Consider the following 19,732-nt stretch of genomic DNA (forward strand, 5'->3'; position numbering starts at 1 on the left):
GAAAGGATGAAGACGCGAGATGATAAATGAAGCTTTTAGGGAAAAAATAGCATGGATCACAAGTGATCATCAGGTTGTGTCTAGTGAGAAATCAAGAGCTCTTAGGGCTCTATCAAAAGGAGGCTATTTTTTTTTCTTTCTTTTTTTTTTCTTTTTTTTTCTTTTTGCCTCGGTCAACAATGCCAAAAGGCAGAAAAGGGAAAACAGCGGTTATTGTATTTGCCTAATTTCACCTGTGGCAGTTTCTAGGGGTAATCAAAGTCACAGGAGCAAAATACAACTAACAGCAAAAGCCCAAGCTGGTAGTGGAGAATGCCTAAGGTTTGAAAATAGCCATATATTGAAAATAGCCAAAGTCAAAGGAAAATGCAAACCGGAGAAAAGTTTTTTTTTTTAATTAGGTATATTTATGTAAGGACAGCCACAGGCCATGCAGCAATAAGGCCTGTAAAATCTGGACAGTCCGAAAGCTCCGCGGACCCGCCGGAGCCCTGTCTTCGGGTACCCGGGGTGCGGGGGTTGGAGGAGCCGGCGCATGCGCGTCCTCTAGCGCCCCCCCCCCCGCACCGTCCCCCAGCTCCAGGCCGGAGCGCGTGCTCAGTCGCCCTTCGTTCCCCGCCCCCTCCACCGACCCCCGGGCCACGTCTCGCCACCTGCCGCCCAATCGCTTCCGAGTCCCACTAGCCCAGTCCTTCATGCATCGCGGCGCTCACTCGCGCGTCCCACAGCTCTGCGCGGAGCACGCGGCGCTCCCTCCGGGCCGGGCGGTAAGAAAGCAGCAGCGCGACGGCCTCAAAGCGGCGAAGGAGGCGAGGCGACCACCTGGGCGCCGACGTCAGCGCGGGGCAGGGAGCGCCGGCGGGTTTTAACCCGAGCGCGGGCGGCGCGCAGGCGCCCCTGGGAGGAAGGCCCGACGCGCTCCAGCCAATGAGAGCGCGGGCTGCGGCCCCGGCCCCTCGTCCGGATTCACCTCCAGCGACCCGCCGCGGCCGGCGTCGGATGGCCGCGCGGAGCGGCGCGCGCCCCGCCGAGCTCTCAGGGGTCGGGGCGCAGAGAGCGCTGCGCGTCGGAGCTCGTCGCAGCCGCCCTCAGGCGGGGCGAGGGCTGGTGCCGGGCCCTGCGGCGCGCGCTCGGCGGCCGGGCTGGCGCCCCGGTGCGCATGCGCCCCGGGACGGCCCGCGCGGCCCCGCACAGCCCTGCGGGAGGAGCGACCGTCCTCCCTGCTGGTACCCGGTGGGAGGTGAAACAGGTCGGAGAAAGCCCTCGCGTGGACACTTACCTGAACTGTAAGGAGCAGGAGGGGAGGGGCTCCAGCTGTGCCTTCAGGCTGCTCGGGGCAGAAAGGGGGGTCGCGGCGGGCAGCGCGCAGCGTCGCCTTAGCTGGATGTGCTAACTTTTGAACCAAGGCAATGCCAGAGGCCGGAGTGCCCGCAGCGCATCTGCCTTAACTTGTTTTGAAATGAGAAACCAAAGACCACTTATTATTTTTCCGACTATAAAATTGCCCCGAATCTTTAACTTTTCATAGGAAATTGTGATAATTCAAATCTCATAGCAAAAGATCTAGAAAAGGAACCTGAAGTATTTACTTTGCTCTTGCCACAGTTTATTATTAATTTATCTAATAGGACTTCCTGCTTTTTCTTTTTTCTGTGCCTTTTTTCCTTCCCAGGGAAGTATTCAGCTGAAAAGCAATGAAAAAATTTCCCGCCTTTATCCCTCCTTGCTGGAACAAACTGCTTTAAAAAACCGTACAAGATAGTTTCTAAGGGAATTCACAATAAATGAGAGTAGCCTGAGGATATTAACTTCGTTAAAATAAGTTACTTTCAAAAAAAAATTATGCCAAATGGCCAAAGATCAGTCATAGGACCTGTGTTTGTCAAACACATTACTGTTTGTGTATCTATCAAAAGTAAGCAAAACAAAACAGTTTTTCTTAAACTACCCATAATTTGGCTTTTCCACCAATTTCTACCGAATTTTATTTGAAACTGCACAGCAGATTTAATGCCTCATTTAACAGCACAGAATTTAGGTTAAAATCAGAAATTTTCATTTTATGAAATAGAAGCTAATATCACTTTTAAGTGGGTTATAGAAGCCATTTACAATGGTTTATAAATGAATTTTCCCATCATCCCCATATTACAACTTTCGCACAGAGAGGACACCGTCTCCCTACAAAACACCTTACACAGCCACCCATTCTAGGGGTAGCGTCTGGGAGTTTCCCATAATACTCTACATGGACGTTACCATTTCATATACTGCATTGTTTTGTAATTACCTGATTGTGTCTTTCCCCTCTCCTAGGGCTGTACATTTTTGGAGAGGTGGAATTGTCATGTTTCTCTATTCCCAGCACTTTGCACAGAACGTGACACAGAAGTATTTGGTAAATGCCTGTTGGTTAATTAAAAACCCAGGGTGCCTTCCAAGTCTGACAAGACAGTGTAACCATTTTAATTATTTTGTAGCATGCTTGAGTCTTTTCCAAAAGGAAGAATAGTATGCTACCTGGGATAGGTACAAGAACCATCCATGTCAGAATTTGTCTGAAGATTAGAACCCTGCAGTTGACCTGGGTGTCCCAGGCTTTCCTGTTATTTCTCGCTAGCAGACAAGAGCACCCGACTCTACTCTGAAACAGTGTATATTCGTCTGCTGATAGTAATTTTTCTATGTAGCTAGTCCTGTAAGGGGAAGAACTGCAGAGCTGAATCTTCTAGTCTTAGCAATTGTATTTCTCATAGTAAATTAAAATGTTGACATTGTAGTTATCGGGCTCCTATGGTTTTGTTTTCCAGAGACCTGTTTATTTCTGGCCGAAGTGATAAAATTGAGTTCTTGGTCTTGCAAAGAAGAGGGCTGACCCAAGATCTGTGCCACATGAAAAGGCAAGAGGTTCAGCCTGCCCTCTAGCTGTGCTTTAACTGCTTCCACTTAGAAATTTTTTTTTTCTTTAATCTCAAGAGGTGGGTAAACCATACAGGAAACTAGTTCAAGCAAAACTTTAAAACTTCATTTGGTTTTTTAACATACAACAGAGGATCTAAAGATCTTTCCCTGAGTTTGTATTAAACAAGTATTTTTAAAGAATTAAAGCTTAAAAGTTGCCTGTAAACTTTTAAAAGTTTCCTGATTTTACAGTCCTGTAAAATGATAGAATCAGGATTTCTTTAAGCAGTGGTTCTCCGACTTTATAGTGTGCATCGAAATCCTGAAGTCATGTTAAAATGGATTGCCAGGCCCCACCCAGTTTCTAATTTTACGGGTCTGGGCTGAGCCCTGATAATTTGCATTTTTAACAAGTTCCCAGTGATGCCTTCGCTGCTTTGAGAACCACTTCCCTAAAAGTGGTTTCCTTTTCTCCTTTTCTTCTACCCTCCTTATCCCTTAGTTGTCAGAGCCCACTCTTAAAAGAGATCGTATAGGAAATATTCAAAAAGCTCACAGAACTCCAAGGGGAAACCATCTTTCCTTTCTGGTTCTTCAAAAAGAACCAGAAAAAAATTTTTTCATTTTTTTTTTCAGTGATTTAAATAGGAAATGATCATTCTAGAAAAATATTTGGTTGAGTGTATATTGGAATTACTAAATCAATATCCTTTTATGTATATAGGCATTTTCCTGTAGAAATAGGAATTGCCCACTATTGGGGAAAAGTAGGGATTCTTGGCAAAAAGAAAATAAGTCACATTCCCTCCTCTTGCCCCTCCACCTCTCAGTTGAAAAACACTGTTTTTATTAATTCATTAAAAAAAAGCAGTTCCAACAGCACGATATAACTTTACTAAACACACTTCAGGGTTTTTGGTTGGTTGGTTTGTTTTTTGGAAGAGATGCTACTACCATGGAAAATTGTCTCTTTATTGCTTAGAAAGTGGTAACTTTTTTTGTCTTCAAATAGTAAACATAAACAGCCATGTTTATTTGTTCTGATAGTTTCAACTTTTTCCCTGAAGTTTGTGAAATCAAACCATTAATTTCTACCTATTGGCTTATATGTGGCCTTGCACTCTATTTTTTTAAGACTTTTAGGCATTGATTCCTTATTTTGATAATTCTGAATTTTCCAGTCACAAAATTTGTTTTCAGATAAAATGTTGTATTTAACTGCATGTTCCAGCTACATGTAAAGCTTTATTAGGAGGGGAAAAAAAGAATTTTATAGGTTTCATACACCCTGAATTATATCATAATAATAGTTGCCATGCTAAATCCCTTATGTACATCATTTTACATAAGTTTCACAAAAATCCTGTGAGATATATAGCCCCTACTTTAATACATAATATGCTCCTAAAAACGTGTACAAAAATCTGATGTAGGATCTCATATCCAGAGACCTAAAAAATAATCATAATGTTCTAGATTACATTTCATCTTTTAGAAACAGCCTTTAATGAATATTTCCAGTATTTCACATGTGTCTTGCAACGTTTTTTTCTTAAATACACAGCAAAGATAACTTTAGTGAGTATCAGAAAAAAGGCCAAACAATATGTTTATCATTGTTTCACTTGTATTAAACTTGTTAATCGTTATTGCTAGTATTAGTTAGAATTGTAATTTTTTGCTTTTTTATAAAGACAAAATTTGATAAGATGTTTACTCACCAAATTAGACATTTTGTACAACAAAGATCAAGTTTCCGACGACTCTTGTCTAGCAGACTGTTACATCGTCTTAGCTCAGAGTAGTCTCACTTAATGAAAATGTTTAAATTTCAAATTAAAGGGCAGTCCGTGGTGATAGTCCCTATTACACAGGTGCTTCCACTGTGACGACATGTACACATTCCTGGAAATCCTGACACTCTGCAAGATGATACACTAAAATAACAGGGTTTATGCGGAAACCATATACACCAGTCAAAGTAAGACCTGCGGAAATCTCTACCTTTTTCATCTGTACCAGCAGCTTCCAGGTTGCTTGGTGTGGTGGGAAGTGCAGCATACTTGAAGCCACCAACCATCTGCTTCTTGATCCAAGAAAGGAACTCCTGGGGGATTTTCAGGTTTCCGCTTAAGTCTTTAAGTATAGCTAAAGCCTTTTTGTAATTGTAGAAAGCCCACCTCTGATCACTCCACATCATTAACATGCTGGGGAAAAGCTGCATGTCATATAACATCTTTTTTCTGTTTACCGGTTGCAAATGCACAAAATCTAATTCCCATCCAAGAAACTTTTTTTAATAGCAGAATAGACTGCTCTCGGACCACCTGTGTTATTTACCAAGTGAGGAAACAGGAAGGAGAAATAACTTGCCCTTGCTCACTCAGCTAGTTAGAGCTGGAGTCAAGATTTGAATGCAGATCTCAGACGCTCAAGCCCACCCTCCCTCACCATTGTGCAGGCCGCCTTCCCTGACAGGGTCCTGACAAAGTGGTTTTGACTCGCACTGGCTTAGACCAGCACAATCCAGTAGAAATACAATGTGAGCCACAGGTGTAATTTTAAGTTTTCTAGTAGCAAATTGCAAAAGAATTAAAACCAGGTTGTGTTTCGCTTTTTAAAAAGCAGGAAGAAACAAGGGAAATGCATTTTAATACATTATTTCCATATCTGATACAAAAAAAAAAATGAGATGCTTTGCACTTTTTTGGTACTAAATCTTTAAAAGCCAATGGGTACTTCACACTTAAAATACTTGAAGCGTTCGAATAGCCACATGCAGCTAGCAGCTACCGTGTTAGCACAGGCCTGATTCTAATTCTCCTACTCTACTGCAGTGTGAGTCTTTCTAAGAAATAACCTAGTCACAAAAAAAAAAGGCAAGAAACACCGATTCTTTATAATGGCCTGATTTTTTTTTTTATGTTTTCTCTTTCTAAATCAAGAAACCATGATTTAATGTTCAGACTTGTATTTGAGAACATTTTATTTTCATTGGGAAAATCTGCTGTCTCATTTCCAAGTACTAAGGTCCTTTATTAGTCATTGCTCAGCAGTAGTTTAGTTATGCCCTGTGATACAAAGTGATCAACGAATAATTTTTCTGGATAACCGAAGACCAATACTTTAAGTACAGGAACTTTTTCTTGCTTTGATATTTTTCATGGAAACGCTTCTAAAACATGCTCTATAATTCTCTGTACAACATACTCTAAGTTCCATTTCATGTTCGAAAGTTATGAAGGATACTTTTTTTAATTTTTGTAATTTTGCTGTAGGTAATTCTTTGGAGACTAATTCTGAACTAACTCTTAAATCCTATAAGCTGTTTTCTTGGCTAAATCAGCTACATTTCCTATCAGTTTTTACCCATAAATGTGTAGATATGTAAATTCCTGAATAGTGTCTTGGCTGCCTGCCTCTGAAATTCTTTATGATTCAGATTTGAACCAGCTAGTCTTTTTCGAAATTGATTTCAAAGGTTTTATTGTTTCTTTGTGTGCTTTAACTTTCAAACTTCAAAACATTTATTTCAAATAAGTTATCATAAGTTTCAGTATTTCGTTTTGACATGTTGCTTTTGAAACGAGTAAAGCGTGTTTTTGAGATCACCTATGTTGTTCGTCAAATGGAGGCATTTCGGTTTTATGGATTTCTAAGATCGTGCTGCAAAAGACAATCAGAACAGGTTGCATTGCTGCAGTCAGAGGCTTGGGCGCGTGGTTTGGTAATTTCAGCTTTTCAAGCCTGCGTTTCGGATGATTTTATGCTGAATCACGGATGGCGGTTGGCGCTTTGCTGCATAGTATTTCATCTTCTCATTCGGATCCTTGCATGATCCTGTGCTCTCCAGCATTAGTCCTCATCACTTAGCCACAGTTTTAGCTCACTTATTAGTATCTTTGTAGTCAAATGGCATAGATTTTTTTAATAATGTAAAAAATGAAATGTCATTACATGTGAGTGTGGAGAGCTGTTTCTTGTTGAGACAGATTCGGAACGCAGCCCCGGGCTGTCTTTGGGCAGGTTTCCCAGAGCTGGGAGCCCGTCCCCAACACTTGAGTGAACAACACTCATTCCTGCTCTATTTGTTTTCTTCGTTTAATTTGTCTGACAAAAACATTGTTTGTTTGTTTTAAGATCATGTCACATGTTCATGGTCAATAAACTAGGAGGAAAAAAAATATTAAAACAATATCCTACCACCTGGAGATAGCTAGTTACAGATTGCCCAGGTATGTCCTTCTAGTCTTTCCTTTGCAAGCTTTGGGGCTTGTACCTGTGCTGTCCTCACTAAGTCTGAATTTGATTTTTTTAGAAGATTCTGGATAAAGACTTTCGTATTTTGGGTAACAGTCTTTCTTCAGATAGGAGTGCCTTTCGCACACATCTTCTCCCAGATGCGGCGTGTCTTCTCGTTCTCTCTGCGTTTTCCGGTAGAGAGAGAGCGCAGGTGTTTCGTCTGAACGACGTTCACTTTGTCCGTTCTCTCACCAGTACCGCCCGTCCTGATTCCTGTAGCTTAGGAGTAAGTCTCGATGCTGGGTGGGGTCAGTCCCCCACCTCTGTCCTTCGGTGCTGGCTTGGCTGCTCCATGTCATGTGCCTCTCCGTGGAAACTTTAGAATGAGTTTGTTGAAACCCGTAAAGTAACTCCCTGGGGTTTTCATTGGGAAGGCACTGGATCTGTACAGCAAGTTAGGAAGAACCGACATCCAGACAATATCGGCTCTTCCTGCCCATCACCAGGGACTATCTCTCTGTTTCTGTGGTTCTTCTTTGACTTCCTTCATCAGAGTTTTGTGGTTTTCTTCACGTAGATCTCGTACATATTTTGTTAGATTTATAGCTAAGTATATCATTTTGGTGGTTGCCGATGTAAATGGTAATGATTTTATTTTCACATTCCACTTGTTCCTTACTGCTGTCTGCTTAACTTTTTAAGCAGTTAATGGATGCCTGGAAGTGGATGTACACAGATGTTCAGAAATGTTTTGCCACCTGAGACCTGTAAGGAGGTAAGCTTTATGGTCCAATCTGTAATTAGTATGGGGAGGATATCTGTTATGCATTTGGCTGATCTTATTGTTATTTTCTAAGTTCTAAAGTTATTTTATAGTATGGGAGAAGGCAAGAAAAAAAAGAAAGAAAATGAAAAATTACAGGAACAGCCAGATCCTGCATGAGTCCCTTCAGAGCAGAAAGTGAAAAGAATGCCACCTTTCAGAATAGTTAAATGAGGAAAGCTCAAGAGGAAAAAAAGATGGCATTTGTCCCTGGCACAGTTGCCCTCAAGTCTACTGCCGTCATATGGAAAACCACTTTCCATTTAAATCGTAAAGTCACTTGACTGCTGTATTTGCTATGTATGTATGGATCATCAGAATCCTAAGCCGGGCTCATTTCAGCAAGACACAGGACTCCTGCACTGGGTGGTTTTGGCTCACGGACCCCGTCGGCACAGCTGAGCCCTTCTTGGAACTCTGCTGCAGCCCAAGACTTCCTACCCAGCACTCCTTCCAAACCCCGCTGCTTCCGCAGGCGTCAGGCCTGCGCCGTGGTCTGAAAGCTCTCCCTACCTTCTTCTAAATTTCCCAGTAATTCTCTTGCCCATCTAATCCTGTCTGGGCCTCTGCTTCTCAGCAGACCCAGGCTCACATAGCAAACAGCAACATGTGCGGAACGCCGCCCTGCGGGATACAGCGGTAGTTGAGGATGGGTCGGTGGAAGGAGAGAACAAATGAAAACAAGCCGTCTACACCTTACAGTGGTGTGGGGAGACACACGGTTTCTTTTTTTACAGTGTGGAAGAGGTAAAGACCACTTACAATGAGGATTCAGAAGGGAAGGTTCTGGGGGAACTGGGTACACTGCTTCCTGGCACATAGTAGGTGTGCAGTAATTGTTTAGTGAGCACAGTTCGGGTAGGTGGAAGTGGCAGACAGAGGATGTATTAGAGCTTAGACATCACGTAGAAGAGGGAAGAATGGAGAGACGGCCATTGGGGCTGGGACCGAGGGTTTCCGTAAAGAGTCATTGAATATTAAGTTGGAAAGATAGATGGGACATGATTATCAAGCCCTTGAAATACTAGACTAAGGAGTGGATTTGATTCTGCAAGAGTTGAAAAGACCATCTAGGGTACCTTACTAGGTAATGTAGTGATAGCGGGGCTTTAGGAAAATTAACCTGCGTACAGTGCAGTTAAGGAAAAGAGGAGAGTGAGTAGACTGAGAGGCTACACACCCCAGTTCTATGGTGATAATGGCAGCAGAGAAAACGGAATGAAGGAAGGATGTCAAGGGGCATCGTCAAGGGAGAAGAAACAAGACTTCAAGACTAGCTGGAAATAGGGTGGGGTTGCTGAGCTGATTTGGGCAGTGGTCAGTCTGTTTTGCACTTGGCGACACTGAGAAAAGTGGTACCATGGTAACAGAAATAGGGAAGATCATCCTGGGTCGAACTGTCTAACCTAACCGCTCCCTTGCCTTCTGTATCCAGGCTGAGTTTAAAAGGAAGATCATGACCTCTGCTTCTTTTTTTAGACTTGTAAAATTTGAGAGGCTGGCAGGATGGCTAAGCGTCTGCCAGACATTTGGAAATGAGAGGCGAAGTTCAGATGGGGGTTAGAGTTGTCACATTTATTTACACTGCCTTGTGCTGAGGGCGTTCATAGCTGGCTTACTGTTTCCTTTACTGTTCAAACTCCTGTTCTGATCTTCAATGCACGACCTATATGTTGACTTTATAAAAGATTCAATTACATGCAAAAAAACAAATCAAAAGGTCATCTGAAAATACATTGGTGGTCTCCAGATTGTTTAAAAAGAAAAAACCTCCAGAAATGATTCTATAATCCTAGCATTTTAAAAATCTAAAACTTTTAAAAAGACTCAGTACATCTAATGTATGAGACAAAAATGTGTCCAATATTTAGAGACTCCTCTACATAGCCTGTTAATAGAATAGAAAAGGTAAATTATAATGTGCAAAAATAATTTCATTTGGATTTAACTGTACTTTAAAAAAACACTCTCAAATGCATTATGCTAAAACTTAAGAATAAAATGTCAAGTTATCCAACTAGAATAATATTAGCATGCTAGTAATGAGGAAATAAACTAAGAGACATCTGTATCTTCTTTTTTAAGCATTATAATTCTCAAAATATCTTTCACTATAAAAAGATTACCCTATGGATATTGAGGGTTTTTTTTTTTTTAATCTGAAAGACAGTTCTATAGAAAATTGTCTTCATTCGCAGCAATGCCAGTTAATGTTTCCAAATAGGCTTTTGAGGGGGAATTTTTTTCTTATTATTATTTATCATTCTCTCTGACATTGTATCTGAAGAATGTATATCCAACGTTTTTAGAAAGTGTGTGGCACTCACTGCTTCTTAAAACCTCGTAGGTTTCAGGAAAACCACAGTTTTGCATCTTGGTTTCTTTCTTGTTTCTGTGGTTTTTTTTCCCTACATAATAATTTTAACGTTGCTGTCTCTGTATACACTGGGGATCTGCGGGGACATCCGTGCCTCAACAAATAATAAGGCCCCATCTTTTCAAAAGGTTATGTCTGGAGAAGGCATTTCCACACTGGTTTCTCTACTCAAGAGCTTTTTCAGGAGCCGAAGCAGTTAATGCCTTGAGGCCGTTGTACTTCGCAGTGCACCCAGACTTCTTCGGACAACACCCCAGAGAAAGGGTAAACATTTATTTATTTTTTTAAACCTTTAGTCTACGTGTCTGTTTAGTTTATTTACCTCTGGTACAGTATAATACAGAGTTCTGTAAATTTGCATTGTTCTGTGGGAGCATCATAATCAGTGCTTTGAACTCATTTGAAATATAGATAGTGAAAAGTGAAAATATGTTGATTTTTATGAAGTCTGTCATTTTTTATGCAAGCAATAAAGCTATTATAATTGTGATTAAGAGTATTAGTAATCATGTTTTCTGTACTAGCTTTTAGAGTAAAATTGAGGGTTCGAAAGAAAACTTCAAGGCCTCTATTCCATGGTCAACCTTATTTGTAAGGTGGACGTGAGAAAGGTTTTTCGGTGCCCTAATGGCTGTCCTTCACGTCGCGTACTGCTGGTCCACCTCTCCGCGACATTTAATGTGTACTCAGGGAATCCAAACCGACATGAAAAGCAACTTACGATAAACTTAGGAAGGCCGATATTTTTAACATTAGATAGTAAATTTCAAAGCCAAGTGCTTTGGAATTATTTCATTGGTTCCTTTTATCTTCCTTAACATTAATACCTGGTTTAACACAAAAAGGAATTTAAAATTCTTGGAGATTATCACATTACTTTTTTCTACTTGCAGTGGAAAATAAATAAATTTTGCTTCTTTTCTTTAAAAAAATATTCCGATTATGATATTTGATAGATGTTGGCTATTCAAAGTCAGATCCTTTCTAAGTAATTAGTAAATTGAATCAACAGAAAAATATTCGTTACCTTGGAGATGTAGTAATTTAATAAAAATGATCAGGATGTAATAAATTAATATAATTTAATTTAATGCTTAATAATTTAAAATCTTTAAATCCAAGATGTATGGAAAAATTAAGCCTAGTAGCAGGTGAATGTTTTCCCTCCTCTACCAATGCTGTGAAATGCCAACATTTTTAATACTGAACTATTTAATACCCTCAATATGTGTTAAAAAGTCAGGACATAATTGCTGCTGTTTCCCTGTTCTATTTTGTGGGTAAATGCCCCTTAATGTGTCTTTCCAGGAAGTCAATGAAAATTCTCTTCAGAGATTAAGCGTCTACTTAGAAAACCTCCAGAAACCAGGCTTCAAGTCTTTGAAACCAACTCAGCTTACGTTTTATGTAAGAGAAACAGACCAGAACTCCTCTGATGGCCAGGAACCCTTTAGCGCTTCCGGTACGCCTTCCTGTGTATAGTGTGTTCTTTGTAAGCTTTAGGTTAAATAGGGTCATTCAGTCTGATATTACCAGAATACCTTCGGATTGAAACCGTGGTCATAGAAACGCAGGGTCAAGGTTGGGCTAGGAATTGAAAAAAACATCATACTTAAGCATAATTTCATGATTTCTCCGTGACAGATGGATTTATAAAGGCAAATTACATCCTTTACAACTTTTGAAATTACAAGTATCAGCAGTTCGTTTCTATTTTTATGTGTTTGGGAGAGTCAAGCTCATTTCTGCAGCTATAGCTGCTACTTCCACTCCCACCATCAGCCAGATTTGTCTTAAATATTGAATATACATGGAGTTAAAGAATAAACCAAATTGATTTGTTAGGAAGGGAAAAAATAGAGGGAAACTTAGAAAGCTTCGCACAGTAAGTTAGGGACAGAGCTGGTACTAGAAATAGTATCTCCTTATTCCTAGTCTGTCGTTTTGATTTATATACCACATTACCTATTAATTCTTCTTTAAAAATATTGTTATTGATCATTTTTGCCTTTGCTGTTATGACAAGATTGGCACTCTGACACAGATTTGAAACATTTTTATGTCTTTAATCTTTTTACCTGATTATGAAATTAAGATCAAGTATTTTTAAGTTTTTATTTTCAAAACACTAGAAATCATAATCATCTTTTTATTGATAATTAAGATGATAGTAAGGTAAAATGTTTGCTAGTGATATTCATTACTGAAATTAAATCTTTTCTTCAGCCCTACACCTTTTTGGTGGTCTATGAGGAAATACACTATATTATTAAAATAAATTTTAAAACAAGTTACAAATTTACTAAGAGTTTTCTGTGAGTTAAGCTAAAACAAATGTTTGTAGTCAGCTATGGCTGAATAAAAACAAAAATCTGCTTTCCGTGAATGGGTAACTTTGAACCATTCATTAAACAAAAATAGATTATAGAAAAAAACAAGCTAGAAAAGGGAGAAAGCATACAGAATGTGTGACAAAAAGATGATGTTATATATAAAGAGTTCTTAGGACTCACAAAGAAAACACAGGGTAGCTCTCTTACAAAAATGGGCAAGGACAATGGCCGGACAGTTCAGAGAGTGAAACATACACATAGCCAATAAACACACTAGACTAGGCATTCCTAACTGTATAGCAGCCCATACCTGGATTAAATAATTAATAGCATTGATAAGACAAAAACTGAGATTTTTTTTGCTTGACTAGCTCTTCTAAGGATCAGTGATTTCTTCTTAACCTTAAATGCAGGATTTTCCTTTCCTTTTTCATTGACTAGGATAACGCTGTTATTTCTCACTTAACCCTCAAGTGATTCAACTAAAAAAATCTTAGTTTGCGTGTTCTAGATTCCTTAAGGGTATGTGACAAGAGACTATGTATCACTGAGAACGATCTAAATTGTAGTATCTGTCATCATTGGCAAAGACAAGAAAATACCTTTCAGCCGTGTAAGAGATGTGAAAAATTAAATGTAACTTACAGCTGTCAGTCTCAGAAGTCATAAATAAGTTATGTTCCCTTCACTATATGGATTAGCATACAGCTACTGAAAAGAATGAGGTTGATCTGTATATATAGATATGGAAGGGTCACCAAGGTTAAATGACAAAAGCAAGTTCAAAGTAATTTATCCAGAATGATACCTATTAAAAAGAAACAGTTCAAACTGCAGTGTGTTTGTATAAACACATACGCATGATATCATATGTGATATACATCCACGCAAGCGCATAGAAAGGTCTAGAACAGTGCTGTCCAGGAGAACTTTCTGCAGTGATATAAATTACTCTCTATTCTGTATCTGCACCGATACAGCGGGCGCTGGCCCCCTGTGGCTGCTGAATGCTTGAAATGTGGCTAGTTACCAGAACCCAGATTTAAATTTTTAATTTAATTTTATTTGAAACAGCCATAATCGGATAGTAGCAACCATGTTAGACATTACAGGAGTGTTAACGGCGGTCATGTCCAGTGAAGGTGCGAGGTCGTGCGCCTTTTAAGAGGAGACTTTTATTTTCACTATGCACATCTCTCTAATTTTATAGTAAAGATGTACTTATGTATATATTTGTATAATTTTCAAAATCAATTAAAAAAATTTTTTTTAAAGAAAACATGTTGTAAGGAAGAAAGTTCTTGGCTCGATGTCAACTCAGGTTTAAGCCTCCGGCATTCTTTATAACCTCCTCAGACCTGCGTTTCTTCACATTCGAAAAGAGAGATTAATAATAGCACAGTTGGTGGGAGCATTGATTGAAAAGTTGTGTAAATTCAACCAGAACCGGGCCTAACACTAATACCAAGGTTAGATCGTGTAGTACTAACTTTTAAACAATCAGGGAATTTTAAATCACTTTCGAAGCTATTGAGTTACTAGCTACTTGGCAAGTATGAGGAGAATCTCTTTCAGTCACAGAGAAAATTCTAGATGAGTTTCTGAGTTTCACCACAGGGACTAAATTGTCTGGCTGCTCTCCCCTTCTGAACCACGGTCGCAAGGCGGCCTCCCTCCTCTCCAGGCCCCTTCGTTTTGATACTAGAAACCATCATGGGTAGACACTTGCTCACAGGAGAGCTTTTTTGTCTCTTAGACTGGAAAGACCAAGTTTATGGGCAGCATCGGAAGTATTCTGGATCCCCTTCTGGAGCTGGGATGGGTTTGATCCCTCGTGCAAACTAGAAGAAAAGGGAACTGACAATTCGAGGAATTCACGAAGGTCAAGATAGTGTTGGTATAGATTTGGAGACAGGAAGTGTAGCATTCCATCGACAGGTGATTAGCCAGTAGGGTACATGGTAATCAGTAATGGAATGTTTTAAAAGATTTCGATTTTATAAATGCATGAAAATGATTTGTAAATGAAGCAAATAATCATCTGTATTCACTGGGGGAATTATATTCTCTAGGATTTCGAGCAGTCAAATTTACTTTGCACACCAGAGATCTGCTAAGCACAGTATTATATATTCTCAACTCCTGCAGTTTATCAGTTGAACATATCCAAAGCTTGAATAGCAATGTGCATTCTCAGCCTCTCAAAGCGGCGAAAAGGATGTCTGACAGGCCCATCAAATGGGACAAGTCTTATTACTCCTTTACTGGATTTAAGGATCCGGACGAAGATCTCGAACAAGTCTTGAGAATGGAAACAACCCTGACGTACGTGCGAGTTTTTATTTAAACTTCTCTGTAGTTTATGTTTAAAAATAAAGTCTGTTTTTTTTCAGGCAAAGTGATACTATCAATATAGTTAACCCAGTAAACATTGTGAAAAAGATATCTAATGTTTCTTAAAGTTATCAGAATACTTCCAATTGTATTTAATCTTTGATCTTTTGATACCAAACACATGCAGGAGATTGTTCTGTTTAAGAGTTTTAAAAATTCTCCCCTTCAAGTAACCTTTGGTATATGGAGAAAGGATTTACCTAAGCCTATAAAAAAAATTTAAGCTGCTTCATGTGTTAAGCATTTTCAGTTTCTTTGGCGAGTTCAGTAGTAATGTTCCGTAGTGTAATAATAATCCACACCTAATAAAAATACATGGAGACATCACTTAAAAATACCATCTGGCACAGACTGAGAAAAAAAAATTTTCATTATAAAATCCATGTACAAAATGTTTCTGTATTATTTATCCATAAGTTACCGTTACTGTATTTTGATTTAAGTCATCTTCGGACTCCAGTAAGACCAGCCACATTCTGTCCCCGTGGTTGTATCTAAAGAATCTGTGGCTTACCAGAGGGTTCTCGCTCATTACAGCGTGGTAAATTATCCCCTGGCAGAGCGTTTGCTCTGTGGGCCATCTGTACTGACTCGGGAATTCCTCCCCATGTCATTCAGCTAGATCTCAGATAAGGATGAGGAGACAGAAGGGCAGCAGAGTCCAGTACAGGCAGGGAGACAAGTGTCTGTCTGGAGGCGTGTGTGTACATGTCTGTGTGTATTGGTCCGTGGTGATGGTCCACCTCTGATACGTCTCTCTGTGTCACTAACAGATCAGTCACCTCCCTAAATATGTGGATTTTAATTGTGCAGATTCTCTTCTGTAAATAAAACCAAGGAAAGCATGGCTTTGGGAAGTAGGAAATCGGGCTAAAAAAAAAAAAAAAAAAACGGAGAACAGTCATGGTGGGATAGAGACTGATGACTTTAAAAACTAGTTTAGAAAAACAGAAGAGACGATCGAAGATAAGTTACACACAGAGGCTACAGTGGGAGTTAGACTGCTGTGAGCACGTGCTAGATAGAGAGATTCTCAACCTTGCCCAGGAACCTTCTGCTTACACCCTTAAGACCTGTTGCTCTTACTTATCTTGTGTCCCTGTGAACAAAGGGTTGGGAATGCTTGGCGTAAAGCATAGAGAAAAAAATTGGGATTGGGTGAGTCAAGGCAGAAAAGCAAAAATGAGAGTTGTTGCATCTTGACTCAAGCTAAGGGGCTTGAGAATAACATGCTACAGAAATTCAGAGAAGCAGTTAGTCTGTGGTTCAGTTGAATGGTTTTTAGGGTATAGTTTTGGTCTGGAGCTGGATGTGCAGCCATCGTGAAAAGATTATCCCAAAGACCCAGAACTCAGAGTTAGCCAGCTGGCAAACTAATGAAAACAAGTCAAAACTATGAAAAGTCAGTTCAACAAGATAAGTGGTATTCAACTGGGTTCCTTGTCCAAGATGAGTAGTTATAATTTATTTCTATGTTGTTCATATAATAAAATTCCTCAGTCTTTAATAAAAGTAGACTTTCCTAATTATACGACATTGTAAAATATGCAATTTTTTAAACTTTCCTATATATTTGAAGCTTTTTATAATAACATGTTCGGGAAAATTTTTTTAAGTAGGTTTTTCTTACATCATACATATTATATTAGGTAATTTTGAAGAGTAGGAAACATGTTTTAATCATCTTTGTGTCTATCGATCTACCTCATAGAGTCATAAAACCCATCCAACTATTTTTATTAAACAGAATTAAACACTGTTGAATGGAGGTGAATGTGAAATGCCAGAGGCTCAGTGTGGAGAACTCAAGGTTTAATATGGAAATGTAAAGTAGCTTAATACACAGATGGTAGCAGTGCAAGTGACTTAGTAATGAATGTAGAAAAAAAAATTTTTTTTAAGAATTATTTTTTTAATGGTGCCTCTTAATTTCATTAGCGTTTACTAAAAAATATCTGCTGTTTTCAGCAAGAGATACATCGTCTTAGGGAAAATTTATTGTGTAGACAAGTCGTGTTACTATACTACCCCCAAAGGTATAGTTTGTTTCAAATTCAAGTTTTTGTGTTAACAGTTACCAGGACAGGCTCAAAAAAAATGTCATTTTGACTTGTCTGCTCTTGAAGAGGATAGCAACATAAATTAAGTAGACCACTGTTTTAGAAATTGAAGTCGGTGGAAATTTAACTTTCTAATTTACTGATCATTATTATCCAATCCAGTTGTCAGTAGCTTTTTATCTTGTCAGACATTGAAGTAAACCCATTATCAGCCAGATAGAACTGTTCTTAGCTTCAAGTAAAGTTATGCTATACCACTACTCTAGTTTTATCTTCTTTATAACTGAGATATTATTTTTTTCTTTAAAACTATGATTTAAAATTAATATTGAAGTCTCCTAAATGAAACATAAGGCATTCAGGAATAAGGTTGTGGGCGGTTCTTGGTATAATATTATTTTCATATCTTTTATTTCTGCCTATTTTTCTTGAACTAGAGAATACTGAGAAGTGACAGGTGTCACCTTAGATCTTCCCATTCAGTGCCTCCCTTCTAAAATCCAGCAGGTAGAGATTTCTGTTTCGTTTAGTTTTCAATGCTTATATTGGAGGCCCATGGGTTATGTTTCTTGAGTATCGATATCTTAAGTGACTTACCTGAACCAGATCATCAGACCTTGCGGAGTTTGAGATTAGCCTTAAGAAAGTGTGATTGTAGAGCAGAAGGCCCAGGCTGGGTAGGACGGGAGAGGACGGCACAGCACTAAAAAAAGGCAAGAAAAGGAATACAGCTCTGTGGGCTCTTAGACTGAACTGCACTATAGACTAAATGCTGCAAAAAAATCTGTATTGCCTGTCCCAGCATGCCTTAGCGTGCTCATGCTGGAGTCCTGACACCTGTACTAATTTGAAAGGGTTCATTTCTGTTATTTCCCTAACTTAACCCAGTTACTCTATGATAGCATAGTGACGCAGGCTCAGGGCCCGTTCAGGCCACCCTTGACCTTTTCCCAAACATGGATATTGCCCACTTTAAGGCACCTCTGCTGAGTCCTTGTTCAGCATGTTATGTTAGTTTTTCCCGATAAGGATTCAGGAGTTTTTTTTTTTTATTATTATGAAAGCCAGAATTGTGTCTGTACCAATGTCTTGTTTCAATTATTAATTTTTTTAATGTGTAATTATTTTGCAAATAATTATAAAATTGTTGAGCCATTTGAGAGTTTTCAAATCATGAAATTGAGTGACCACTGCCCAGTGAAGAGACTTTAGGTACCTATCACCTGTTAGTCCCTGTGGTCATTTTGACCACATACAGTTTTAAGTTTTTATTTTTATTTTTGTGTTTTTTAATTCATCTTTATTGTAAATGTAGATTGCAGAAGAATCATAAAGAACACGTGCGGAATTATATAGTTCAGAAGTAGCATTACAAATAATTCTGCGAATGTACATCAAACTGATCTACACCTGATTTATAAATTGCATTCACCTGATCAAAATTTACTCTTGAAAGCGTGTTCAGATATTTCTAATATTTCAGGACACAATGTCTAAAAGAGAAAAATATAACAACGGTATTATTTAACATGGAATTTTAATTTTTTAGGTAATTTTATTTTTGTTGAGTAGTGCAGGCTGAAATAGTCTTACTGTTGTGAAAGGAAACACAGAAATTGTGCAAATAAATCAGTTGGGTTTTTTAAAACACAAAATAGAAGAATCATCAGGTCATACAAGCTCTATTTAATGTATTTTCATATTACATCTGGTAATTACATATAAATCTAAAATTTAGGACCCACTGTGTAAGTTTGAATTTCTCAGCAAATTGTTTTTTTTACCTTACTTCAAAATCACTTTACTATATACTATATAAAAAAGGGTAAAATTAAAATTTTAATACCAAAGGAATTTTTTTATAAATATAGTAATATATACTATAATAAAAGAATTTACCAGTCTAAAAAAAAATTAGGAAATGCTACTCTGTGTTGTCAATTTTAGTATTTTCATATTTTGGATATATTTTACGATTATCAAATAATATAACAAAAATGCATTTTAATTATATAATTTGAGTTTGGAAAGAGCCGATAGGATCCATTTCTATCTAAACAAAACAATCCCACAGGTAATGTCCTTCCTAATGGGAAAAAAAATGTCATTGAACTGTCGAAAGACCATTGAAATGCTGTTCTGTCAGCTGCTAAGATACCAGTAAATGTCAGACTTGCATTTTTTCTAATTGAGCTTTGCTCAGGTGGTCATAGTTCACTTACAGTGTCTAAGTGCCGAATCAGTCTTGTCCAGGCAGAGCCACAGTGGCCAGCTGCACCGCCGGGTCTGTCTCTGTAGGATGTTGGGGAATTTCATAGACATGGTGTCACTCTTACATGTATACTTACTCTCTCCTTGTGTATAGGCTGAGTCAGTGTTCTTTAAACTATAAGTCATAGCACCGTTTATCAACATGGGACCAGTTGCTTTGTCGCTTTTTTAAATGTTTTAAATGTAGTCTGTAAGTATCAATTCTTGAAATGCTCGTTTTAGTTACATATAAGTGCACGTGTGCGCACGTGTGTGCACACACGTGTACCGAGTCACCATTTAAAATAATTCCTGCCATGGACGGCCGGCAAAGCAGCACCATGTCGTGGTC

At 38.8% G+C, this 19,732-nt stretch overlaps 1 protein-coding gene across 5 annotated transcripts in view; it reads left to right on the plus strand.

The window, feature by feature from the left end:
• The first annotated feature begins 1,010 nt into the window (after nucleotides 1-1,010).
• Nucleotides 1,011-19,732, plus strand: part of TCAIM (T cell activation inhibitor, mitochondrial) — a 31,888-nt gene continuing 13,166 nt past the window's right edge. Inside the window, exons 1-6 of one of the 5 annotated variants that reach the window (XM_016141271.2) lie at nucleotides 1,151-1,286; nucleotides 2,811-2,978; nucleotides 7,846-7,918; nucleotides 10,472-10,607; nucleotides 11,652-11,805; nucleotides 14,749-15,001. In XM_016141271.2, coding sequence (XP_015996757.1) covers nucleotides 7,890-7,918; nucleotides 10,472-10,607; nucleotides 11,652-11,805; nucleotides 14,749-15,001 — 572 coding nt within the window. In that variant the 5' untranslated portion in view covers nucleotides 1,151-1,286; nucleotides 2,811-2,978; nucleotides 7,846-7,889. Of the gene's footprint in view, nucleotides 1,287-2,810; nucleotides 2,979-7,845; nucleotides 7,919-10,471; nucleotides 10,608-11,651; nucleotides 11,806-14,748; nucleotides 15,002-19,732 lie in introns of all 5 variants that reach the window. The other 4 variants (XM_016141270.2, XM_016141274.2, XM_016141268.2 and 1 more) reach the window with 4 other exon arrangements.

Source organism: Rousettus aegyptiacus, unplaced genomic scaffold (genome assembly GCF_014176215.1).
Source record: "Rousettus aegyptiacus isolate mRouAeg1 unplaced genomic scaffold, mRouAeg1.p scaffold_m13_p_4, whole genome shotgun sequence".
Classification (NCBI taxonomy): Eukaryota; Metazoa; Chordata; class Mammalia; order Chiroptera; family Pteropodidae; genus Rousettus; species Rousettus aegyptiacus.